Genomic DNA, 26,757 nt, shown 5'->3' on the forward strand with positions numbered 1-26,757 from the left:
AGCTACGTCAGTGCGAGAGGCGTCGCGTAGCCTGCTCCGAAGCGCAGCACTGATGACGAGTTTTTTCGGCGACAGGACTAAGCCGATGCTCGATGGGGGCTGCCGTGCGACACAACGTGACTTCCGCCTGCTGAGGCGGCAGCGGGCTCCATCGCTCGGGTTCTCCGTGTGTCACCCCGTCGGGACAGAGGATCCTGCTCCGAGGTGGGGATCGCGACGGGATAGAGCAGCGCCCCGGCCCCCCATCGCCCGAAAAGGAGCCGCCCCGCGCTCACCCAGGAGAGCAGCCGGGCCCCGGTCTCTACCGCCCGCCTCTGCGGGGACGACGACGAGCCCCTTTGCCCGGCGCCAGCAGCTTCGGAGCTAGTGGCCAAGCTCGAGCCCTGCAGTGCTGCTGAGGGGAAGGGAAAGGATTGTCACAGTGGCTGCGGGGGGCCTATCCGGGGAGGGGGGCGATCACAGGGGCTGCGTCGTGCAGGCACTAGTGAGGGCCTTAGTCTGGGTCAGAAATACTAGGTCTTGAGCAGGGCTCCGTGACACTGAGGTGGCTGTTGTGATGTGCGTGGATGGACGCGAACGTGAGATCACTTGTGATCTGACCCAGTTTAAACACTCTAGGTCAGTGGTTCTCAACCTATTTACCATTGTGGGCTGCATATGCAGCTCTCTCTGTGTTATGTGGGCCGCATCCATGCAATATATGTGCAGCCTGTGTGGTTCTGAGGATGTCACATGGGTGGCAAGTGGGTGCTGATTGAGTTGCAAGTGTCCCGCGGGTTGAGAATCACTGCTTTAGATATAAGGCTGCTACTGTATTGCTTGGCCTTACCTTCCCCCTAACCCTTCCAACCCGGTACCAAAACTTAAAATCAGGAGGCTGGATAAGGTATTTCAGCACATTTATAGTGGAATGAATGTTAATTGCATTTTGAATTATTTCTCAAGTACATTCACTTTTTTTGTGCTGGTTTGTTCAAATTTAAAATTTATTCTAAACTCTTGTTTTTCAGCCCCACTTGCCTTAAAAAAAGAAATACCACATTTGTGCTTTACTGAGAACCTAAGAGCAGGGGGCTGCACTTGCTGCTTTTGGGACCCTAATTATATGAAATAATGGCTAGTTACAAACCGGTAGTGGTTCAGTCATTTCCCAAACTTGGTGAGAAAATCACACAAGATACTTTGTATTGGAAGAATTACAAGGTAAGAACACACAGTTAGTGTATGAGAACGTATCTTAAGTGTTGGTGTACTAGTTTTGCTTAAAGGTTTTTCTCTTGTTTTTTATGGCCAAAACGTAAACCCAAATCTAAAAATGACCTTTCCCACCCATTGTTGTAACTGGACTGCCTCTGTGCAGTTTATAGCAAAATAGCTTCAGCAGACGTGACAATGTGATTATATGTTTGTTTTTAAAATCAACTATCCATCATATGTATGTAATGAGTTTAAATCAACACTTCAGAATCCCAGACTGACTTGAATCACAAATTGCTTCCTCTAATATATGCAGTTCATTCTAATAAAATATATGCTCCTTCATTTATCTTAATCATCACAATCTCTTTCAAAGTTTTTTTTAATAAGTGGGGTTTTTTTTTAATTAATTAAAATGTATACCAAACAATTTAGGTATAATGTACACATGAATATTTGAAAAGTACATATTTATACAATATGAGCATGTTTTTGCATTTTGGCGCATCCCTTAGTAATGAAAAAACATCATGCTTAAAACATAAAATTAGAAAAAAAAAATCTTAAAGCAAAAAAGAGAGAAGTAAATTCTGGGGAGGAAAAAACTCTTTACCAAAAAAAAAAAAAAAAAAAAAATCCAGCCATGATTTTTCTGTTGTAATTCAGTTTAGAAGTTAAACAATTGTAGACTATCAGTGTCCAGCTTTCATGTCTTTTGTAAACCTACTTCTAATAAAAATCTCTAGTAAAAATTAAATCTCTTAATCTTAATTCAATTCATTTAGACTCCTGTTCAGATAAAGGAATTTGGTGCAGTGAATAAAATTGACTTCTCTCCAATTCCTCCACATAATTATGCTGTCACAGCCTCTTCAAGGGTAAGTTTTTGTAATAAACCCTATTTTGTTTTTCAGTTGGTGTTGTATGAGAATTTACTAACTTAAAATGTGTGTGTTTTTTTTTTTTTTTTTTTTTTTTTTTAGATCCATATTTATGGTCGATACTCTCAGGAACCAATCAAAACATTCTCTCGCTTCAAAGATGCTGCTTATTGTGCTACATATAGAGATGATGGCAAGCTGCTTGTTGCTGGTAGTGAAGAAGGTATCGTTCGGCTCTTTGATATCAGTGGAAGAGCAGCACTGAGGCAATTTGATGGTCACACTAAGTAAGACAATATGGCTTCATTCATTGTGTATATAAGCTTACTTATGTGTAAACTTATGATTGAAATACCATGGAATACTTTGCATAGTATATTTTGTAGAATAGTCTTAATGTTACAGTTTCACAAATTTTATTTTGGTGATCTTAAAAATGAAAGCTTTCAAATGTTGTAACAAGAAATTCAGATTTGCAGTGGCAGTAATTCTTAATTTCAAACTAGGACAACACAGAGTTCTGTAGTAGTAAAAGTAATGTGTGCAATCTTGTAACTGGATGCTACTTAAAAGGTATATGTGCATGTAATGCATTGACAGCACACTTTGTGAATATTCATTGTGCCTTCATGCCTGTACAAAATCTGCTACATATGTAAAGAGACACAGTCTTCAGCAGAAGAACATTCTTAAATTTAAAAAAAAAATAAAAAGAAAGCCATGCAGAAATTTGCCAAGATTGGCAAGGAGCAGGTAAAAAATTGGATTTAAAAAAACAAAAAGCTTGCTGGTTTAGTAAGACAAAAAGGAAAAAAGTTATGGTAAAGATATCGCTGGTGTCGCTTGGATGCACAAGCAAGCATGTACAGTGTGACCATCCCTTACAACTCTTGTATAGGATTACTAGGTTTTTACCTTATTTGTACCCTCCCTATATATGCAAAAGAATATGTAATTGCCCTCCATGGTGGGTAGTATTAATTTATATTCTAAGAAGAAAATAGTATAGCCCACTCTTTGTGATTTGTTCTTTTAATATAAACTTTGAACCACTGAAGGGAATATCTGACGTGCAAGCTGGGGCATTATACCTTCCCAGAGCAGATATTTCATTATCCAGTTTATCATATGTCACTTCAGATTAAGAGGATGTATATTCTTATAGTAACTCTACACTCCAAGTTTGAAGTACTTGTTATAATCCTGGATATTTTGGTTTCTAGAGCAGTACATGTCGTGGACTTTCTGTCTGATAAATACCGTATATTTTCTGGTGCTGACGATTATACTTCCAAATTGTGGGATATTCCAAGCGCAACAGAAATTGTGTCGTACAGTGAGCATACAGATTATGTCAGATGTGGCTATACAAGTAAACTGAACACAGATCTTTTTGTAACAGGTTTGTTCTGTAAAATACTTGTCTGTCTTAACTGGGTCACATGTAAGGAACTCAGAAAAGTAGTTTCTTGTTGATCTGGGTTTTGCATCTTAGTGAACTAAATTTTCCTAGGATTCTCCTACCTTTCATGTCTCCTCTTTCCTTGATTTTTCTGTTTAAAAGCTTGATAGTCTTAATATTTACCTTTACACGTTGACTGTTATTACAGTAGTACAATGAGCTTGCCTCTTATGTCACTTCTGTTTGTTTTTGTTTACCTTGTTTCATCTTGAGTAGAACCATACTCTAGTCATTTAAGGTTAATGATTCTGCTAAAATACTTACTAGACTTTTTCTTGGGTTCCTATGAATAGGTAAACAAGCATTCCATTTACCTAATATGTCAATACTTTTGAAAAATTTTGCCACAGTTGTAGGAAAAGATGGCACCGGTGATACATGGCAAGTGTAGTCTAAAAGTTGAAGTTTCAAAACTGGAACAAATGCAGATTAAGTAGCTATTAAAACCAACTACTTCTGAATTTCCTGATATTTTCATAACATTCAAGATTAAGTACCATGCACATTTATAGCATAGTATAACTGATAGATAAATCTTAACCATAACTTTACATTAGTAATGTTCTGTGTATCAAACTGTTTGTTGGATTACAGTAATCCTTCATTACATTTGATATTTGACACTCCAAGTTTTTACATGGTGTAAAACCTTTGCATATCGCTCTAGTGGTTCTTGTGATTCCTGGTGCTAAAGTCATATGAATTCAAGGATGGCTAGGGAGGAAACTGATCTGAATGACATGATTTTGAAGGTCCAGTGTCTTGGTAGGACTAGAAGTCAGAGCCTTGGACCTTCTGAAAATTGGAAATTCACTTTATGTAAGGTACTGCATATTTAAACTGTGACGCTAATTGCTATTTTATTGGTCAGCAGTTCCTGTGGACATTGGTTTGAGACTGAACATTTCACCTTAGATAAGTGGGGGGAGGGGAGTTGTTTTTTAAATGTTCTGGGTTTGGAAATTACAACTTCACTGGGGTATTTTTCAGGTTCATATGATCACACTGTGAAAGTATTTGACGCACGGAGAGAAAAAAGTGTCATGACTGTAGAGCATGGCCAGCCTGTGGAAAGTGTTCTTCTCTTCCCTTCTGGGGGTCTTCTAGTGTCTGCAGGTATTTAAACAAAATGAAATTTCTTCCCTCTCTTCTCCCCTTTAACTTGCAGCCCCGGAATGGGTTATCACATTTGGCATTTCTGAGACCAAAACACTGAAGTGACACAAGTTAACTGCATTAATTAATAATGCAGCAAAGACTCTCAATTGTCATGCAGCCATAAATGGCCTGGCACTGGATGTCTCAGATCACATTGTAGTAGTAGCCCCTGTCTGAAATTAACTTGCTGTCTGTCCCAAGAGCTAAACTCAGGGACAAGGTAGCAGGGCACTCTCAGGACAGGGTCTTCGCCTCTGTAATCTGTTCCCATTTGCTGTTAATCAAAACTGAAAAAAAGAAGACTTTAGGACTAACTCTCATTGGCATAGTGTCATATTGTGCAAGGGTGGAAGAATGGGAAAAATTAATCTTTGTCCTATGAAACATTCTTGAAATATGTGACTTTTCTGCCCCTGACCTGAAGGGCTAAGAATCTCCTTCTTAAGGATATTTCCTCCCCATTCTATCAACACAAACAGAAGATCCCCAACCCCAAACTGAGCCTTCATAATGTTCTTAAAAAAGATAAGTCTTGTAACTTTCCTCCATAACATCTCTGACAGTGTTTGATGCCCACAGCTGCTATAACATGAGTGATACAATATTGTTTCCTCCCAGCTGCTTCTAGAGGAAGTTCATGTCTCCTATTGAGTACAAACTCAAATTGTTTGACAGGCATGAAGATCATAAGTGGATGGGGTTGGAGGCTGCAAACTTAGTGTTAAAAGGAAGCCATGACTTTTTACTAGTTTGTTTTTTTTGTATTTATTCTTAACTTGTTTAAGCGTGTTAGCATAAGTTTTCGTGTGCATGTCCAAACTGCGTTGCCTGTGCTTCCTGTTTTTAGGAGGCCGGTATGTTAAAGTCTGGGACATTCTAAAAGGAGGGCAATTACTAGTGTCGCTGAAAAATCACCATAAAACTGTGACCTGTTTATGCCTTAGTAGCTCTGGGCAAAGGCTGCTCTCAGGATCATTAGACAGGTTAGTGTTTTTCACTATGATCTAACTTTTTGGGTTGGTGTTTGTTCTGTTTTTAAATTTGGGAAACACATTTGCAATAATGACTGCTATAGATTAAGGCAGGAGACTTCGAAAAACACCAGGCTAAAGTAATAAAAACAATATTTTTCATACCAAGACTTCAACTAGCGGTACAAGTAACCTTGAAACACAATCTGGGGCCTTGTTCTACTTTTAACTGCGCATTTGTAATTCCCATTGACTTAAGTGGCAGTTGCATGAGTCATTCTGAGGGCCGAACTGTGACTTTTCACCAAATTGCTATTTGGTTTCCTGAAACTCCAAACTTAAATTGTCCTGCCCTCCGCTCCCCTACATACACACACCCTTATTGATCCCAGTTTAATATGAAAAGGTAGGTATGCTTACTAAATAATGCCTCTGGTTTCAGTCTAGTTCAGAGTCTTTTTTTTTTTTTTTTTTTTTTTTGCTAATAATCCTCCCTTGAACCTTACATCAAAAATGACAACCTCCACTCCACTCTTCATTCACGTTAGCTGTTGTTCCCTGCCTCCAAAAGTGGCTGCTCTGGTCCTTCCTGTCATCTTTTGATCTGGTGACAGTACAGCAGTAGAGCTCCAAGGGAAATAATCTCCTCTATGTATTTCCTTCTAAATCACTGGCAAGAGGGGTCCAAATAGGCAGAAGGAAGTACCTAGTGCAAAAAGAGGCTAAAAAGATAAGATTCAAATGATTGAGCCGTTGTTTCTGGCTTTTCCTCTGCAGTCTTGGGAAGACTATCTTGACACTCATTTCATGTTTGGAAGTTTGACAGCTAGAAATTGAAATGTTTTTTTAAATGAAAACTTAGTTTCTGCAGAATCTGCCTATCATGGACCACATAAATATATCATGCATGCCAGGTCTGGGCCATGAGCTGGATGTTTGAACCACAGCCCTATAGTACAACAAGTGAGAATTAGTGAGCATGAAATCTTTCTGCAGGCTAGAGATCTGAAGAGACTAGTAAAAGTAGAATCAGGTGTGGAATGAGGAAACTATTATGTAAAACTTGTTGAAATCTCTTTAGAAGGGTCTGTTGTAACGTTTGTAAGGGAAGTGAAATTTCTGTAAAATATCTAGACTGAGACATGAAAATGTTAAGTTGTAAATAACTTGCTCTTCTGTGCAGGCATGTGAAAATTTACAGTACAGCCTCCTACAAAGTAGTCCACAGCTTTGATTTTGCAGCATCAATTCTCAGTCTTGCATTGGCTGTAAGTATAATATTAGAACTGTTTTATTCTAGGCACTTTGGGAACAGGTATGTTTAAAAAAATTGTAAGTCTACGTAATTCATTTTAGTTTTCATTGCAATCTCTAAATTTCAGGGGTATGCTGTGTGTGTGAGGATCTCTGAATAAATTCTACACGTACAAATATTATCCAGAGGCTTTGAATATACAGTAGAACCTCAAGAGTTAGGAACACCTCGGGAATGGAGGTGTAACTCTGAACAAAATGTTACGGTTATTCTTTCAAAAGTTTACAACTGAACATTGACTTAATACAGCTTTGAAACATGACTATGCAGAAGAAAACTGCTGCTTTCCCTTTATTTTTTTAATTGTTTACATTTAACACAGTAACATTTAACACTCTCAGAGGTGAGAGTCCTAGGGGTCTGTAGTATTAATTTAGATAACTATATGAGCCCAGAGAGTCAAAGGTGTTAACATGACCCTGTCTCTGTACAACATTAACAATTTTAAACAAGGGTCAAGGTTCTGAGTACAGAGACCTCAGCCTGTTTAGTACCATGGCAAACATAAGAACTGCCATACTGCGTCAGACCAATGATCTGCCTACCCCAGTATCCTATCTTCCACTAGTGGCCAGCACCAGAGCTTCAGGGCAAGTATATGGAACAGGGCAATTTTGGAGATATCCACCCCTTCTCTCCTCCCGGCTTCTGGAAGTTAGAGATTTAAAGTTGCCCTGAGCATGGGATTACATCTCTGATCATCTTGGCTAATAGCCATTGATAGACCTATTCTCCTTGAACTTATTTAGGTTTTCTTTGGGGGTGGGGGAGGGGGGAGGTTAACTTACTTATACGTTTGGCCCTCACAACATCCACTGGCAATGAATTCCACAGATTAACTGTGTATTGTGTGAAGAAGAGCCTCCTCTTGTTTGTATTAAACCTGCTGCTTATTAATGTTATCGGGCGACCCCTGGTTTTTTTGTATTGTGGAAAAGAGTAAATAACATTTGTTTCCTTTTTCCACACTATGATTTTATAGACCCTTATCATATTCCCCAGTAGTCGTCTCTTTTCTAAGATGAGCAGCCCTAATCTTTAATCTCTCCATACCCTTGATAGTCTTTTTTGCCCTTTTCTGAGCCTTTTCCAATTCTAATATCTTTTTTGAGATGGTGTGACCACAGCTGGATACAGTATTTAAGGTGTGGGCACACCATGGATTGGTATAGTGGTATTATGATACTTATTTTCTGCCCCTTTCCTAGTAGTTCCTAACATAGTTAGCGTTTTCAGCTCAATGCACAGCAGCAGCTTAAGTTTTCACAGAACTGTCCACAATGACTCCAAGATCTATCTTCAGTGGTAACAACTGATTTAGAACCATCATTATGTGTGTAGTTGGGATTATTTTTTCTCATATGCATTACTTTGCACTTATCAACACTGAATGTTATCTTCCCTTTTGTTACCCAGTCACCCAGTTTTGTGAGATTTTCCCTGTAATTATCTTGAATAATTTTGTATTGTCTGCAAACTTTGACACTTCACTGTTTACTCCTTCTCCAGATCTTTAATGAATATTTTGAACAACACTAGGCCCAGAACAGATCCCGGAGGGAAGGGTGGGGCAGCTATATTTACCTCTCTCCATTGTGAAAACTGACCATTTATTCCTACCCTTTGTTTCCTGTCTTTTAACCACTTACTGATTTACAAGAAGACCTTCCCTGTTATCCCATGACTACTTAGTTTCCTTAATAGTCTTTGGTGAGGGACTTAAAAGTCCAAGTACAGCAGAACCCCATATATCGGCTCTTAAATGGGATCGGTGCCAGATTGGATACCAAAAATCTGGATAAACCAGAGAATGAATGGGGAAATGCAATGCTTCAGCACTATCTAACGGCCATAGGAAAGATCACCCCCTTCTGGACCTGTGTGTGCGGGTTGTCTGATTAACATGGGGAGCTGAATAATGGAGGTTTGGGGTACTTTGAGGTTTTTATCAGACCTGTTTAATACACAATATATAAATATAACCTGAGAACTCAGCTTGCTATGGGAAAAGTGTTTTGGTTACTAACTCAATTTCTTCTTCATTTTAGCCTGAAGATGAAACTATAGTTGTGGGTATGACCAACGGAGTGCTAAATGTTAGACACAGAAAACATGAAGAAAGCAAAGAACGTTTTCCAAAGAAGAAACGGCCAGCATACAGAACCTTTGTAAAGGGAAGAAACTACATGCCAAAGCAGGTATGGGAGAGAGGAAGAAGTGTGTGGGAGCTGCATTCTGTATAACTCTTCAAAGTTAAAAATTGATTTTAAAAAATCTATCCACTAATACTAGTATGAAGAGTTTTAAAGGGAATGATCTAACTATTGTGCTGACAACTGCATTTTTAACATGACTTCCCAAATATACAATAACTTTCCCAGAACTCTGATAATAGAAAGCTCATGGACAACAAATTGCAGCATCTGGAAAAACAATATAAAGAAATTGAGGAGAAGTATGTTAAAAATGCATTAAATGTTTGCTCTATCCTGAGCTGTCTTTTCAATTCTAGGAGGATTTCTTTGTCAGTAAACCAGTGAGACGTCACTTGAAAAAGTATGACAAACTACTGAAAAGCTTCCAGGTATCCAAGGCTCTTGATGCAGTGCTTGAGGTAAGACATTACTGCTTTGTGCATCAATATTCAGTGCATTCATTTAAAATGTATATTTACGTATTATGAAATGGTATAACTTTGATACAGGGCTAGAAGGGGACGAAATCTCTCTTGTGTACATAGATCTACTCGTGTCTATGTAGATTTCATTTTATGTTGAAAGTGGGCACTGGAACTAAACCCTTTATATATACTTAGGTCCCTAACAGAGGCAGAACACCTGAAATTACAGTTGCAGTCATGCAGGAGCTAAATCGCAGAGGAACACTGAAAAATGCACTTGCAGGACGAGATGAGAAACAACTTAATGTCCTCCTGGCTTTCTTGATAAGGTATCACTCACCTAAATTACCTCTGACAAGACCATTTCGTAAGGCAGATGTTCCGTGTTGCCAACTTCTGCCATACTTACCTGCAGGAACCTCTTTTAAGACCCCTAGAGTGAAACTGGCCCCATTGAAGTGAACAGGAGTTTTGCCACTGACCTCAGCAAGGGCAGGAGTTTAGATTTTACCCTTGTTGTTTGCATTCACTGTGTATTCCTAATGGACTTGTGCTTATATTGTAACTAGACTGACTTTCATTTATAAAATGCACATTGATCAAGTTTGCTGCTCTCTCTCCTTAGAAGAAGTTTGAAACCTACCAAAAAGAGGATGAGGTTCTTTAAACCCACCTTCTCACCCCTTTTCTTGCCACACTCCCACTCCACAGCCTTATGAGTCCTGTTGTCTGATGCGTGTGTTCTGTCTTCCTTTATTTAAAAAGAATGTCACTTTTTCCAAGCCCCAGTGCTTTCCCCACTGAGGCAGTGTCACGTGTGACTTCCTGATTCTCTCATTCGTGGGATTGCTGTTGCCCGTTTGTGTGAATGAAAAGTTGTCTAGTTTAAACCTTTGTAAGTAAGTTGTACATAAGTATGGGGAAACTGTTTATGGATATTGGTGGCATGGGAGTAAATGACTAGTATCTTAATTTGAAGAATTGCTCTGACTCTGCAGGTATGTGGTTGAGCCAAGATTTGCTCCTATGCTGATAAAAGTAGCAGAAATGATTATTGGTAAGTACTATACCAAAAGGAAACTCTAATTATTCCAAGCTAAGCATTATTCCAAGCTAAGATTATGCTGTTATAAAGAGTAAAGTTCTACATTTTGCCTAGACAGCCAACGTGGAATTTAAAACTGATGAAAAAAATGACTGATCAGATTACACACTTCACTTTGATTAATAGTCACTCTACAAAGAGAACCCCTCCCAGGCTCTGAATGCCCTTTACACAGTTGTATAGTAGGACTGGCTTCCCCCAACTTCTCCCAGTACATAATACCACAAGCAGTAAATATTTAAACAAAATTTGAGTCTCCTTCAGTCTTACTAGCATGGAAATTACTGTAAAACTATATTAGTAACTTTTCAGAAGGCTATTAAGTCAATTTGTGGCAAGATAAGACTATTTTATCAGAAATAACTATCTATTTAAAAAGTGTAAAATATATGCTTATAAAATATGAACTGAGTAACATGGATAACCATACATAGACTCACTTAAATAACTTTCCTTCCTCCCAGATATTTATCTCCCTGTGGTTGGACAATCAGCAATCATTGATAAACAATTCTTGAAACTCCAAGAGATCATAGAAAAAGAGATTGATTACCAGGCGGAACTACTTGAAGTTCTGGGAATGATGGATGCACTGTTTGCTACCATGACAAGGAAAAAGGCCACTTCTCTAGAGAACAAATCTAATGGTATATTGAGGGCTCTGGAACAAGCTACAAGTAACTAAGTGTCTACTTCCATAAATCATATTTGTGGAAAATTCCTTGGATTTGAAATCTGCAAAGCTTTCCACAGAACATTTTTTCTGTAGCAGCTTTCAAAATACCGCTTTGCATCAGAAAATGGAAATAACTCCTACAGGCTGTGTTTTGAAGAGACTGGATTACTGATAACAGGAATAATGGACCCTTTCAAGACAAACTTTCCATGTAATTTTTTGAACACCAAGATTTTAAAGTTTTATTACAAAGCTATTTAACTACTAAAACTCATCTTACGGTCAGTACAAAGTGAGACTTTGTTCCTCTGAATCCATCTGTGACCACTGTTTTATATTGCTCCTCTTTCCTCCCCTCCAATTCCCCAAAAAGATGATCTAACTTTAACTTTAATATACATCAATTCTGCAAGAATTGGTATTTTTCAAATCTCAGATACTTGGCCACAGGAATAAAACCAAGTATGACTTTCACATAGCTTGACTGCATTTTGTTTTCTCCTCTCCCTTTTTATTCCCCAGCTCAAATCTTTGGCATGAAACCAATTAATAAAAAGCAATAATCTCTCTAAGAAAATAGAGTTGGATAATAGTGAAGCATTTTTAGGGGTACAGGAAGAGTCTGAGCTCAGTATCTCTACTGAAATCCTTGCAATGTGTTCACTTTTTTAAAAAGTGAATGCTAGCTCATGAAAACTCAATTCTAGACAAAATAGGTTATTTTGATTTGAGTTTATTTCCCTTAAAGCAATTTAGTTTAAAAAAGACAAACTAAACTCATCAGTAAGGAAATTCTCAGTTAAGGTTTCAGCATCAATATTAACTTTGTTCCTTTCCTTCCCATTCTCCTTATATCAGCTAAATCCCATCACTTGCATTGTGCAATACACTTAAAAGTCTGCCCTATTGCATATGTGAATTGTTTGTTATAACCTGCACCACCCTTAAAGCTTCTATCAAGTGTTGGGGAAGGCAATTTTTTTGGTCTGAATTGAAAAGAGGCTTGTGGTGGTCAATAATACATATGTGTAGGGTGTGTGAAGACAGAAATTGATTTCTAACTGGAATCTGTTCTGACTCGCATTTGGAGGGTGACTGGGATATAATATGGTCTCAAGCCAGCAAAGGGTGGTGCACATGATCTCATATCTTCGCCAGGTGTGGCAGGTAAGGTGGATATTAGTGGCAGAAATAAAATGGTACATTCATCCAGGATTTTAGCTAAAATCCTGGATATCCTGCAAATTAGAGCCCTGGTGGAATCTCCAGCCTGCACACAGGCCAGTGTGTATTTTACTTAAGGACACTAAACAGGGACAGTGAAGGGGAAAGGTTATAGTTGGTACTGGAACATTGAAAACTTTCTTACTTCTGAGCACTAATTTATTATTTTTAAAAATATATTCCTGGAAACATACTCAGACTGAAGGGTGACTTAACTTTTTAATATGGGAATTCAATATATTATAATTACTTTAGCATATTAATTTTAATTCAGGTTCAATCACTTTAGAGACTTCATGCAAGTTGCAAGGGCTTCTGGCACTGGTGGTGGGATGAGTAATTTTACTCAGGCCTCCTAGTCCAGAAAGCACTCTTGAAAGTTTGCTCACATAATGCCTCTGATGGGTGAATTTAAATACAATTTTGAGTCCTAGAGGTGGATGTTTCTCTTAGTAGCCAGATGTTTTTCTGTCTTAATGGGGGAAACATCTTGGACAGCTTCTTTGGTGATACCCACCTTCAATCTCACCTTCTGTGTAAAGAAATCGGGGCCGCTAAGGTAGGTATCTGGAATTCCAAGAAACATATGGATAGCAGAGCCATAGGATGAGGCAATGCAATTAAAACGGTGGAATAACCAATAGCCTTGCATTGATAACTTAATATGGGGGGGAGAATTGGCTATCCGTGGATGTCTTAACGATGAGCTTACTAATGTAATACAGTGGAGGCAGAGTGTAATTAGAACTAACTTCAAATGTGTCATTTACACAAGTAGAAATGTACAACAGGCTCATGGCTCTCAAGTACTGCTAATGATATTTGAGACCTTAGTTTTAGGAGGACTACTAAAATAGCCTTGCAGGTTTTCATTAAAATCTTTCATTGGGTCAAGACTGCATGGTCCTAAGATTCAGGTAATCTTACTTGAGATGAGTTTCTTTCTAATGGTAGGTCACGTGGCCATTGTTGTTGTGACATAAAAGTACTAACAGAAACTAGGCATATCTCACGTGTAACCAAGTTCACTGCCCCATATGGTATCAAGTGCTAGCTGGCTGGGGGTGTCTAATGTGATAGCTGCACCCACAGCTCCTAGTACTAAACAGGATTTGAGTTCAGGCTATCTGTTCTGAAAATTACCCTATATCTTCTGTAGTCAGCAGGATTTGAGAGACTGCATGGTAATATCTTCTTTTAAATACATTAGCATTTTTCTGTGTAATTTATTTTGTAAGTTTAGCATCATAATGGGAGAGACTATCAAACTAAACAAAAGAAAACAAATGACTGAGACCGATATAGACAAGTGAATGTCTACAATGGGTCTCTTTGTGTATGCTAGCATGTATGCTTTTTTTTTTTTTTAAGCACTAGTGCATTGTTGACTTCAAATGTCAGCATACTTAAAGGAGAAGCTGAGGTTCTCATAGTACTGTTAATTCTCCTGAAGTGCATGTACTACACACTAATATTGTATCCAGAAACATGAGAATGCAGTAGGATGGATTGAAATTTCAATAAGAACCTTAACCATGTGTATGGCTTCTTAGATTTAGCTTTGTGGGTGTGGGGCTTTTCTACCTTAAAGGGAGCAAGAGGAAGAAACCTTTCAGGTGCACACTCCCATGATCTGCAGGTCGCTTTGCCAGGTTGGTATGTCTTTTAAATGCACAATTCTTTTATAATATACTTTCACCAGTACAGTTGTTTTACAAAATGTGCATCCATCTGATTTTGGAAGGCTTTAGATGGGATAGTTCTCCAGTTGCCTCTTTCAAATAGCTTTTGCATCTTATACCTTTGGTCCTCCCAAGCGTGGATAATGTGTAAGGATGCCAGAGGAGCGGCTACCAAGTCCCTTCTCGTGAACCCAGAAATGGTGCTGGGTTTGTGGGGAAAGTTAAACTTATCTCTTCCCTTTGCTTTGCCACCTGAAGTGCAGGGGAGGAAGCAGCAGGTGGGGCTGGCGTTTTTTTCCCCTCCAAAGTTTACTAAAGCATTCCTCAATGATAACTCTGACCTCACTTCAGTGGACACTTTTTCGCAGAGCAATATGATGAAATTTTTATTGCCACTAAGTGTTCTGAAATTCTCTAAGGCCAGCACCTTTGAATATCAGCTGTTGTCCTTTGAATGCTATTGTGTTGGCCTAAACTAGCCTTAATTATATTACTAAAGCTACCTAAAATGGGGAAGTTGTCATAACATATGGAGAAAATAGATTAAAAGATGGAATTTATTTACAGTCTTACGTTATTAGTAGACTATTTGGAAAACAACCCCCCTCTCCCCCCCCCCCCCCCCCCCAAAAAATAGGAAACAACTGAAAGGCTTCAAATCCCATAACAAAAGAACCATCACAAGTAAATATTTCAAGTATAGCTCAACTTACTTTATCTTGCTTGCCCCATGATTTTTATTTTAACCTAGATATTAAGACCTTAGATATCTAATGCTGCTTGATCTAGAGCAATTTCACAAAGTGTGATCTGAGGACTACTGTTGGTCCATAGAACGCTTGCTGGTGGCCTCTAGAGAGCGAGCTGGTTACATCGAGTTTGCTCTTGTTTTCAGGCGCTAAACTTCATTAGGATAGCTTGTAAACAGCTATTCCGTCAGTTCTATAGTTGCCACATGCATGTTACGTGAGTGCAATTGCAGCAGTGAAGGTGATTTGAGAAACCTTGGCTTTGTTTGAATTCTTTTTATAATTAGAACTATTAAGCCTTTGTTTCTTTTGCCAGCACAATGGAGTAAAATGGTGATATCACCACAGTGGTTTGAAACCTTGAGCTGATATTTTGTTCTCTATTGTGGGGTAGAGTACAAGCAAGTGGAGAAAGGGACAGAATGGAAGATATAAACTTGGAAAGATTCAGCTCAAGTTTCAATGTCTTGTGATAACTTCATCCTAGTCCATTCTTCCAGAGAGTCCTCCAGCAAGAAGAGGAAAGTCAGGACCTGATATTTACGTGGGAAGTGTTTAAAGCCTATGTGAACCCAGGTGTAATGGAAGAACTTCTGGGCATCAAGGAAGAGGGCAGGACAGGCCTTGTGAAGAAAGGATTGTAAATCTGGATTAAAGACTGGAAGTTAGGGTGAACTGCCTCAAATTGGTTTTTAGCTCAAGTCAGTAGTTGGCAATGACATCACTCGTTTATACCCTTTAATAAAAAGGAAGCTCTTAAAGGGTTCATTGCTAATACCTGCATGACCGCAGTGAAGCCGACCAGTATGGGTCTAAGCACCCCTGAGTTTAGCCTGTTTGTAAGTATCTTAAACAAATGCTTATACAGTAAATGTTTTGTTTCTGTTTGGATGAAGTAAATTGCTTATTAAGTAGGTGTTTTAGGCGTGTTTAGAGCAATTGTATAACTACCATTTGGCTTTTGGATTTAATAAAGAAATGTATGGTTAAATTGATGTTTGGTTTCCCATATATATATATATTAATAATTTCAGATATTAGTAATTCCAACAGGGTCTTAAGTGGTGGCCAAAATGGTGACTGTTAAATAGGAATTCTCGGCTTCTGTGGAGAGCAGCTGTCATTTCTCATTTCCCTAAGGATAAGCAGTGGAGTGTAATGCTGCTCAAAATTGATACTTGGTTTGATGGGAGGAGGTTGTAGGGAAGTTGTGTGAAGTTGTAAAGATGGTGGGTGATGAGGGTAGTTCAGCTCTTTACTTTACCTTCACAGGGGTGCAATGGAGAATCTTAGATTCCACACTGACATTCATAGGGAAAGCTTAGTGATGTTGTGGCTAAAGGGTGAGAAACCAAAGCCTCGTAACCTCTGGGGTTTGTATTTCTAGTGAGAACAGCAAACTGCACCATTGCCTCTGGGTGAATGGGAAGCCCCCCTCCATGAAGCTTCAGTAGAGTACATCAAAATGCAAATAATCTAGTCTTTGTGTTTTATAGCAAATCAGTGTGGTCTGAGAGACCAGGCCCAAAACCAGCTCTGAGGTAACTCAAGTAGGTCAGTGCTGGTAAGAGAGCAGTGGTGGAGTGGAGTGGCAGAGCAAAGCAGAGACGTGAAGTAAAATAGTGAAGCCATATTACTCATTTTTAATGGTGCAGAGCTACATCAGCCACCCCCATTCCTGGGGTACCCTGCACTGAAAGTGGGGAACTGAATGGTGATCACACTGTGGAAACTTGCAAAGCTGGATTGCTAATAGTGGGAAATAATTTTGGAATTGGAAAATCCATTGTCAGAGCCATTGTCATACATGTGTGCAGGGCCATTACTCATCTCCCGCTATGTGGCACTGTGACGCTCAGCAATATGCAGAGCATAGCAGAGGGATTTGTAGCAATGGAGTTCCTGAACTGCAGGAGAGTGATAGATGACATGCATATTCCTAATTGGACATCAGACCACAGAGTACATCAACAGCAAGGGCTATTTTACTATGGTTATGCAAGTGCTGGTGGATCACGGGATGCTTGACTGACATCAACGTTGGCTGGTCAAGAAAGGTGTATTACACCTGCATCTTTAAGAACGCAGAATTGTTCAGAAAGTTACAAGCAGGAACTTTCTTTCCCTGACTGGTGGATTACTACTGACGATGTTGAAATGCCAGTAGTGATCCTGGGGGGACCCACCCTATCCCTTATTCTCCTGGCTAATGAAGCCATACATTGGCCATCTTGACAGCATCAAGGATAGATTTCTCTTCAGGCTCAGCAGGTGCAGAGTGACAGTTGAATGGGCTTTTGGTAAATTGAGGGGATCCTGACCTTGTTTACTGATAAGATTGTATCTGTGAGAAAAATAGCCCAATGGTTATAGCAGTCTGCTGTGTCCAGCATGATATCTGTGAAGCAAATGGTGAAAAGCTGCTGCCAGGCTGCAGGATGGAGGTGGAGTGGCTGTCTGCTGAGTTTGAACAGCTAGATGCAATGGCTTTTATCTGAAGAGCTCAACATAGAGCTCATGGAGTCTCTAAATGCACACTTTAACAGCAAGACACAGTAATGCGTTGTGGTGTACTGCGCTCTACATGGCCTTGCAGTTTGGGGACCTGTTAGGAATTGCATGGTGTGTGGTGTACATCTATGAATAGAAAACTGACAATGCATCTATTAATTTTGTGGTGTTTGCTGTACATTTATGATGATGACATGGTGTATAACTGATCCTATGAGTTGCATCAAAGTGTACAATCACAAGTAAGTTGGTGCTTTCAATATCACCAGGTATTTGCAGCATATGTTGGGAACTTATAAAAATGACTTGTTTTCCAAACAATAGAGTTCTATTGAGTAACAAAAACATTTAAAAAAAATTCTGTGCAACTTAAAAGCAAAGACATTAAACCTTAATTTATGGATTAGAGGCAAAAGAAGATGAAGGAACATTCCTGTCCAGTTTTAGCTACATGTGTACACTGACCTGAGAGAGCCACGATTGATGTATGTGAAGCTGTGGTTCTCCTTGATGTCTCCCAGTGTGGAGTGGTAGGGGCAGGGTTGCGGCCCTTGGTGCCACATGGAATGTTGAGGGAGGGTCAAGGGAAGTGCTATACTATAGTTCTCCATGGACTGCAAAGGGAGGTGAGTCCAGGATTGTTGAACCTGCAGGCCTACCAGAGTCTGCAGCATCTGTGTTTTGCTGCAGGAGGAAATCCAATTATGTCCTAGTGCATCTCCTTTTCCGACTCATCACCTGTCCGACCTTTCTCCTGTCCACTCTTTCCTTCTCCATACAATCTGCAATACTCATCCTCCAGGCTCTGTTCAAGATCTGATACAGCACTGGCTTGCAGGTTCTTGCTGAACATATCATCCTGAGTCCTCTTTCACCTCCTTATTTGGCTCAGGTGTTTCACAGGTGTGGAGGGGATCCCCTCAAGGCTGAATCAGCCGCAGCTATAGATAAAACATACAGAGGTACCATTGTCAGTATAATCACAACAGAAAGCGAAACTTAAGATTCTGAGCTCCCTTCCCTTGCTACCCCAAAGTTCTAAACAAGACATGCTGATTGACACTTCTGCTTCAGAGTGCTTTTACACGGTGTCACTCAGCACCAGCCCTGGTGAGTATGGCCTGTCGGGTGAGGGAAATGAGGGAATTGCTTGATTGAAGGAAACTGAGTACAGAGAACTGGCACTGAATACTGGCACCATTTTCCATAGGCAGTGGTGATTTTAGCTTGTATCTCATTCCTGAGTCTACAGCTTGGCACCAGCTCATCGGTTGGCCTCTTTGGCCTTCTGATATGCCTGACGCAGTACCTTTGCTCTCATAATTATGGAGAGAGAGCTTGGAAACCAAAGGCAAAGCAAAGGACACTATTTAAAAAATATAATGGTTTTTAAAGTCAATCTTACGGCTTATTTTCTATTGTGAGAGTTAAATGGTTGTCTAGACCATTTGTAGGCTTATTAATTTCATTGGGACTGCTCACAAGAATAAAGTTCTGTAAGTGCTTAAAATGTTTGTAAGATCAGGGCCTAAGTGACACACCTCTCTAGTTCAGTTATGAACCAATGTCCCAGCCTAATGCTAGAGGGCATTTTGCTGTTGGAGATGAGATGTAAATGAAAGATCCTGACCACTTATTTTAAAGAAAATTTCCATAACACTTTTTGCGAAGTGGGGAAGTGGAAGAAGGAGAAAAGGGATCCCCATTTGTATAAGAAATTCTTCACTTGTCTCATAAATTTTAATGACATATGCAGGTGCCATCTGGATTATTTGCAGATGAGAAGTGGCTAGATTTCAATAGTGGGTGAAACGATCCCTATATATGCTGTCTATAAAGCACATTGGGATTGGTTTGGATGAAAGGTGCTATATAAATGAGTTGTTATAGTTTGATTTTGCTGTAAATCATCCATCTGATTGTGTAATTCCTTCATGGATCTGACTCTTACGATCTTTTCACTCTCTGTATTTACACCATTGTTTATTCTCTTTCCAGCTCTGACATTTAAAAGACTTGTATGCAAGATCACATATTGGTTCCACTGAAGTCAATGAGTTGTTTCACCGTTGGACCTCTCTGTACTCTGGATTTGGCCCAGAGAGTACATGAGGTGACGAGTGGTGTTAAGCTATGAAGAATGGAGAAGCAAATGATAGTCAGCAAATTCTGAAGGCAGGTTTATTTCCCTTTTGGAGGGCAAGGTTCTTGGCTTTGCAAACTGTGAGTACATCACCTTGTTCTGATCTCCTTCAGGGATCCCATTCAAACCATGTGGGGCAGGGTTGCTTCCCTGAGCTGAACTTTTGTTGCAACCGGGTGATATGTCTGCTTCTTTAAGAGATGGCATAACTATTTATTTTTAAATAAAGAAAATGATGGGCAGGTAAGTGAATTATAGGCATCTAGTGAAAAGACAATAAATGAGACGCTTGAATCTTCCTTATATAATTTGAGACTAGTAATGACTTCATGTGGTTATCGGGGGATCCTCCGTTGTATTGACATTCTTGGCCACAGCTTTTAATTGAATGTATGATGTGTGGCACTTGCTTCTAACACTGAGACAATTTTGGACCTAATTCTGTAGCTGCTTTCTATGCAGAATGCATTGTTAATAAAATAATAATTACTATTTATTAGTACAGACCACATACCAGGAGCTGTAATAAATGCAGACATCCTTGCCACAGGAGCCTGGCAGTCTGAAAGGCACACACAGATCAGGCACAATAGATTGGAAATTCCAGATCCTGATTGTATATACATTGCTTTTCAGTCAGTGGCTTAATATTGTGAACCTTGCAGAAGAAGTGGGGTTACAGGAGAGATTTGAATGAAGAGAGATTGGGCGCTTGGCACAGTAGGATAGGGAGAGCATTGCAGGCACGGGACAAGGAAATATTGCATATCCAGCAGGTTTATAATGATTCTCCCAGGCAAGGAACCAAAAGAAGACAATTGCTTTCCACATAATTATTTTTTTTAAAAATTCCAAGGGAGGCTCCCACAAAGATCACAGTAGCAAAACCTCCCTTATTCTGCCTACCAATGACGCTGCAGTGTAGCATTTCATGTGGGGATGAGACTTAACAGTTTTCCCTGTATTTTTATTTATTTATTTTTAATAGTGGGCACATAAGTGACTATTTTCCTTGAAGTTCTAACAAGTGGCTGCATAATGTAGTACAATGGAGATTGAGATTTTGTAGTCTGTAAGGATAGATGGCCAGGGTTAGTTAGACTGTTAACAAAAGTTTCATTGTAGTTGCACCTGTTGTATCACATTAGGAAAATGCTAGACATTGACCAGTTAATACCTGAAAATACAGTACAAAAGGCATACACATACTCTATACATTCAGGATGGGATGGAAAGCAAAATGTGATGTGATCCTTTAGAATGAAAATATTATAATGTAAAATGCTATTGCATTATCTGGACTTCAAGGTATATTTTGCAGTATCACATGGAGGAATGAGCTTGAGTCAGGAATTCCTGAATTTTGTTTCTGGCTTTGCCACTGTCTTGTGTGGCTTTGAGCTAGTCAAGTAAACTTGTTGTATCTCTTGCCTTATCTGTGAAATGTGGATAAGAACATTTATGTAACTCACTGGGCAGTGAGGGTGGGCCATAAGGATTAATGTTTGTATAATGCTAACTGTATGATTAGAGCATAAACTATGTAATGATCAGTAATAATATGGCAAATCCATGGCATTCTAAGGCCTTGTCTACACCACAAAATTTGTTGACATATAATTATAGTGGTGACTGCTGTCCACACTGCTCTCCTTGGATTGGTGGAGTGCGTCCTCACCAGGGAGCACTTCTACTGACCTAAGGAGCAGTGTGGGGAGCTGAAAGACCCATTCCTCAACTCCCTGTGGGTTGCCCCTCCACCTACACTCCCTGGTACCAGTCGGGAGTTGGGGCAGCCATGTGGGAATTTCTCCCCTCCCTGGCCCAGCTGGGCTGCAGCTGCCTGCTCTTGCCCAGTCTCCACACGCAGCCGGAAACTGGATTCCAGCCACCCACGTCCCGGGGAGCTGGCTGGCAGCTGCCCCGTGCTTGGAGCAACTGTGGCAACCTCCCTGGCTTTCTTGACAAGAATGACAAAAGTCTCTAGTGTAGACAAGGCCTAAGAATGAACATTTCTCACTATGCGTACACTATAGCTGTTCAGAAGGTGATGGCAGAGTGTAGAATTTAGAACTTTGCTCTTGAAGCACAGCCTCCTATAAAGTGAGTGAAAGGAAAAGCTGCTAGCTATATACAGACTATGGCATAAAGTTCATCCATCATGCCTTGTGAATCCATCCAGTAGAGGGCAGTGGTACCATCCTAGACCAGGAATTACAAACGTAGCAATACTAGAAAGACAAGGTGGGTGAGGTAATATCTTTTATTGAACCAATGTCTGTTGGTGAGAGGGACAAGCTTTCAAAATAAAAGATATGACGTCATCCACCTTATCTCGCTAACATCCTGGGACTGACACAAATACAAAAACACTGCATAAAAACATAGCAATAGTTTTGTTTTAAACATTAACATAACTTTTATATATCATCTGTTGCTATTAATGGGACTTTCTTAGGGTTAGTTTAAGGGCATTTGCAGATCAATGAACATTTCTTTTCTTGATTGATGGAATTAAAGTTTTTAGCACTTCAGGGCAGAGGCTGTGGCCCAGAACCCCAAAGGTATTTAGACACCTAACTCCCAATGAAATCAGTGGCCTCTAGGTGCTTAAATAACTTTGAGGAGCTGAGCCTGTTTGCCTATTCATTTATAACAGTGCCTACAACAATGCAGTTTTTGTGTGCTACCCCAGCATTGCTGGAGCTAATCATCCTTACCAGATAATTCCTGACTTCCAAGAAGGGAAAATGCAGTGGCATTGCCCCCTGTAATCTTTATTGTGCATCTCATGAAAGTTGATGTGTGATAGATAGCTAGGCCTTGTCTACACTGTAACTTGTGTCAACCAAACTTTCTAGTGATGATCAAAAAGTGCTGTAATTACAATGCTTGTGTTGCCCACACAGCACCTCGTGTTGCTGAAGTGCGTCCACAGTTGGTGCTCTAGCATCAACAGTGAGAGCAGTGCAGGTGGGCAGGTATCCCACTGTGCAACTGGCCACTTTGTGCCACTAGGAGTTGTGGGAAGGCGGAGAGATCACAGTGCATCATGAGTGTGGGCTCAACATCCCATGATGCAGTGATTTCCATCCTGTCATTCCATGCATTTCTGACTGTGTTTCATGGCATTTTTTAACGGCCCCAGTTTCCTGAGCACCTGCCATCTCTGTCTGAATGGATGGATCCTGCACTGCTTTCCACTGTTGTCAGTTTTCTGAACACATCATAGCTACTCATTCAGTATATCATGATCTCCCAATCAGAACTGGAATCCGAGGCACCTGACTGCTGTGTGTCATGCAAATGAACAATGCTGGATTACTGTTTGCATTCACGGACCATCTGTGCATGGGACACCACTGCTTCTGGGTGCATGAAACAAGCATTGAGTGGTGGGATTGCATCATTATGTAGGTCTGGGATGACGAGCAGTGGCTGCAGAACTTTCAGATGAGCAAAGTCAACTTCAGGGAACTCTGTGTGGAACTTGACCCTTCCCTGCAGCACAAGGACACTTGAATGAGAGCTACCCTCTTGGTGGAGAAGTGCGTGGCAATTGCCGTGTGGAAGCTGGCAACTCAGACTGCTACCGGGTGGTTGCTAATCAGTTTGGAGTCAGGAAGTCCACCGTTGGAGCTGTGTTATTGCAAGTGTGCAGGGCCATTAATTGCATTCTGCTATGAAGGACTGTGAGTCTTGGAAATATGCATGAAATAGTGGATGGCTTTGCAGCGACAGGATTCTCTAACTCTGGTGGGGCGATAGATGGCATGCATATCCGTATCTTGCGATGGAGTACATCAGTAGAAAGGGGTACTTTTCTATGGTACTGCAGGAAGTTGTGGCTCACTGTGGGTGTTTCACTGACATCAACGTGGATTGGTTAAGGAAGGTGCATGTGATGCACACATCTTCAGAAACACTGGCCTGTACAGAAAGCAGTAAGCAGGGACTTTCTTTCCAGACCGAAAGATTCCAATGAGATGTTGAAATGCCCATAATGAGTCCAGCCTACCCCTTTACTGCTATGGCTCAAGCAAGGAGCTGAGCAGGTGCTTACTGACTGTTGAATGTGCGTTTGGCAGATTAAAAGCTCACTGGTGATGCCTTTTATGGCAGGTTAGACCTAAAGGACAAAAATATTCCCCTAGTTATAGCCACCTGCTATGTGCTCTATAATATTTGTGAAGCTAAGGGTGAAAAGCTTCCCCCAGGTGGAGTGCAGAGGCGGATCGCCTTGTGGCTGAATATGAACAACCAGATGTCAGGGCTATTAGAGGAGCATAACGGGGGACCATTTGAATCAGGGAGGCCTGAGGAACTATTTTGACAATGAGCACCAATAAGGTGTCTTTGTACCAGCACTGTGCCATGCTATGACTGCTAGCCAGCTTGCACTATCAATGTGAGGTGCAACCACCTTGTGCAAGAGACAAATAAAGATTGCTGATTCTTCACAGAATATGTCTTTATTAAATAACAGTTATTCACAATACATAAAAAGCTGGGTTGGAAGGGAGAAAGCAGTGAGGTGCAGTGTGGGCTATGACAGCTGGGTGTAAGTCCAACTATCGGTCTGAAAGCTATTTGAAGGGATGGAGTGAATGGGACACTGAAACGGGCTGCAAGTGTGGTAGGAATGTGTGGGTGGAGTTTGGGGAGGGCATGGAAAGCAGTTCTGTACTGGCTGCAAGTGGGAGCTACAAAACATGAATTCAGTGTGCAGCATTAGTGACTTTAGCAGCTCTGTTTGCTCCTCCATGGTTTTTATCATGCATGTGTGACCTGCTATCACTCACGTGTAGGTTTCCCTTCTCTCCTACCTATCAATTTTCTGATTTTTGGATACAGTGTGTCTCCATGCCTTTTTTTTCTTTTCCACCTCAGAGGAATGGAGGAGTTCTTGGAACATCTCCTCTTTGCTCCTCTGTGGTCGTTTTCTTATCAGCCACAGGTGCTCAGCAGGGCACATCAGTAGAACATCAGGGTACATCAGCAGGGCACCATCAAGGGCACATCTGTAGAAGCTCAATAAACAATGAACAGAAGCATTAGTGGGAGTGCAATAACAGCATTGATGTAAAATACACCTTTCTTACTGTCCCCTGGCAAGCACACAGCTCGACGATTAACCAGGGCAGGGTGAGTTGTGCTCGGGGGAGAGGGCACTCAAGCAGGGGGAAAATTCGGGGCCGTTGTTTGGGATATTGATGCAGATAGATAAGGACAAAATTTCAAATTGTGCCACCCTTTTCCTCATGCAGAGGCCAGAGAAGCTGATATTTCATGCCTGAGAGTAAGCAGGGATGCTAAGGGGCATCTCCTCCATGCGAGCAGCTTCAAACCTGATCCCTATGCTGCTTGGCTGTGTGCCACTTTGGTCCCTACACAAGTGGTGGCCGGTGATTGCGACAGTTTGACTAGCCTTTTGGTAGCCTCGCTGCAGCTTTTTGATTTTTTTTCCCATGGCACTGCAGTGTGTCCTGTTCATAGCCCTGCTCTGCCATTAAATAAGAAATCTGACCATTTGTATCCAAGTTCCTTCTGCTTGAGCACAGCGGGGACTGCACAGCCTCCTCTCCCCAAGTACCGATCGGATCCAGAAGCTCCTGTGTGCTCCAAGGGGGAGGGCATGTGGCATGTGAAGCCAGCATGGTCAGCTGGGAAGATGAGATGTGAGCTCTCCAGGCTGAACAAGCAGGAAGTGGAATTTCAAAAATTCCCTAGTCTTTAAAGGGGGAGCTGTGAATAGCTGCAGGGCAGCAGGGTTCAAACTGATGGCAAGAGCAGTCATGATCGGCATTGTGAAACGCTTCCTGGAGGATATTCACCGTGATATAACCAAGCACAGTGTCTACCTTGATACGTTGTTGCTAAAAGTTTGGCGCAAAAAACTCTACGCCTCTCATGGAGGTGGCTTTTTGTCACAAAATCAGGGGAGCTGGGTTGACTGGGGGGTGATTGCAGTGTGTACACCACCATTTTGGTGCAAAAAGCTGACTTTGGTCAACACAAGTTTCTAGTGTAAACCATGCCCTAGTCTACACTTAAAACATACAGCGGCACAGCTGTATTGGTACTGCTAAGAGCTCTTCTGGAGCTGTGTTATGTTGATGGGCGAGAACTCTCCCGCTGACATAATACAACAACCTACCCAAGTGGCAGTAGCTGTATCAGCCGGAGAGCGCCTCCTGACGACCTAATGCTGCCCACACAAGCCAAAACTTATGTCACTCAGAGTTGGTTTTTTGTTTTTGTTTTTTCACACCCCTGAGTGACAAAAGTTTTGCTGGCCTAAGTGCTAGTGTAGACAAAGATTAAAGCTCCAGCTGCTGGAGGCCTGTGATTGCCTGAGAACCTCCACTCTCTCTCTTGCTGGCTAGTTCGCTGTGGGGGGTCGGAGCCTTAAAATGATGGGGAAACCAAAAGACAAATAAAATCTGCTACGGGCGGGTGCCTGCCAGTCCTGAGTTATAACGTGTGGGGCCAGCTATGCTCCTGTTGCCGCTGCTGGCTGAGGGGTGCTAGAGAGGCAGCCCGGCCCTGCCCCGGCGCCCCGATGCCTCTGTGCCCCCAGCTGGGCAGCAGCCGACGCTCCCTAGAAGCCGGGCAGCAGCAGGAGCCTCGGCAGCGGGAGAGGGCTGAGCGCGGCCCTCCCCCCGGCTCGTGGAGGCGGTGGGGCGCTCACGCGCAGCAGCAGCAGGTCCGCCGGGGCTGTGCAGCGCCGGGCTCCTCCCCTCGGCTGCCCGACTGAGCCGCCGCCGCGCTAGCTTAGCAGTCGGCGGCGCTAGTCGCTGAGTTTCTCTGAGGCGCCTTCTCCAGCGGCGGGTCTCCAGCCGCCAGGGGCCCGCCTGAGCCGGGCGTAGCCTAACGCCGGCCTCCCCGCCAGGTAAAGTTTGCAGCCCGGCGTTTGCGCGGGGGTTTCGCTGAGGGGCCGCCTGGCCGGGGGTGGCTGGGCGGGGCTCAGGGCTGGTGGGTGCCCCCAGCCCAGCGGCGGCAGTGCGGGACGAGAGGAGCGGGGGGGGGGGCAGAACTGGCCACCGCTCGTGTTGGGGTCCTT

General features: G+C 41.5%; 2 protein-coding genes across 5 annotated transcripts in view; both read left to right on the top strand.

Annotated features, from left to right (window-relative positions):
* Positions 1-39: 39 nt before the first annotated feature.
* UTP15 (UTP15 small subunit processome component) lies at positions 40-11,859 on the top strand. Its single transcript, XM_067568869.1, has 13 exons — positions 40-204; positions 1,011-1,203; positions 1,983-2,075; positions 2,181-2,365; positions 3,302-3,480; positions 4,531-4,656; positions 5,546-5,681; positions 6,853-6,937; positions 9,033-9,182; positions 9,497-9,598; positions 9,800-9,933; positions 10,603-10,661; positions 11,174-11,859. Exons 2-13 carry the CDS (start codon positions 1,114-1,116, stop codon positions 11,392-11,394), a joined length of 1,560 nt encoding a protein of 519 aa, XP_067424970.1. The 5' UTR covers positions 40-204; positions 1,011-1,113; the 3' UTR covers positions 11,395-11,859.
* A 14,375-nt stretch (positions 11,860-26,234) lies between these two features.
* The window catches only part of ARHGEF28 (Rho guanine nucleotide exchange factor 28), a 158,765-nt gene continuing 158,242 nt past the window's right edge, over positions 26,235-26,757 (top strand). For all 4 annotated transcript variants that reach the window (XM_067569267.1, XM_067569268.1, XM_067569273.1 and 1 more), the window contains exon 1: positions 26,235-26,586. The gene's annotated coding sequence lies outside the window, so the exon portion shown is untranslated. The remainder of the gene's footprint in view (positions 26,587-26,757) is intronic.

Source organism: Emydura macquarii, unplaced genomic scaffold (assembly GCF_026122565.2).
Source record: "Emydura macquarii macquarii isolate MOO-44397 ecotype Brisbane River unplaced genomic scaffold, CSIRO-AGI_Emac_v2 contig_2897, whole genome shotgun sequence".
NCBI classification, from domain to species: domain Eukaryota; kingdom Metazoa; phylum Chordata; order Testudines; family Chelidae; genus Emydura; species Emydura macquarii.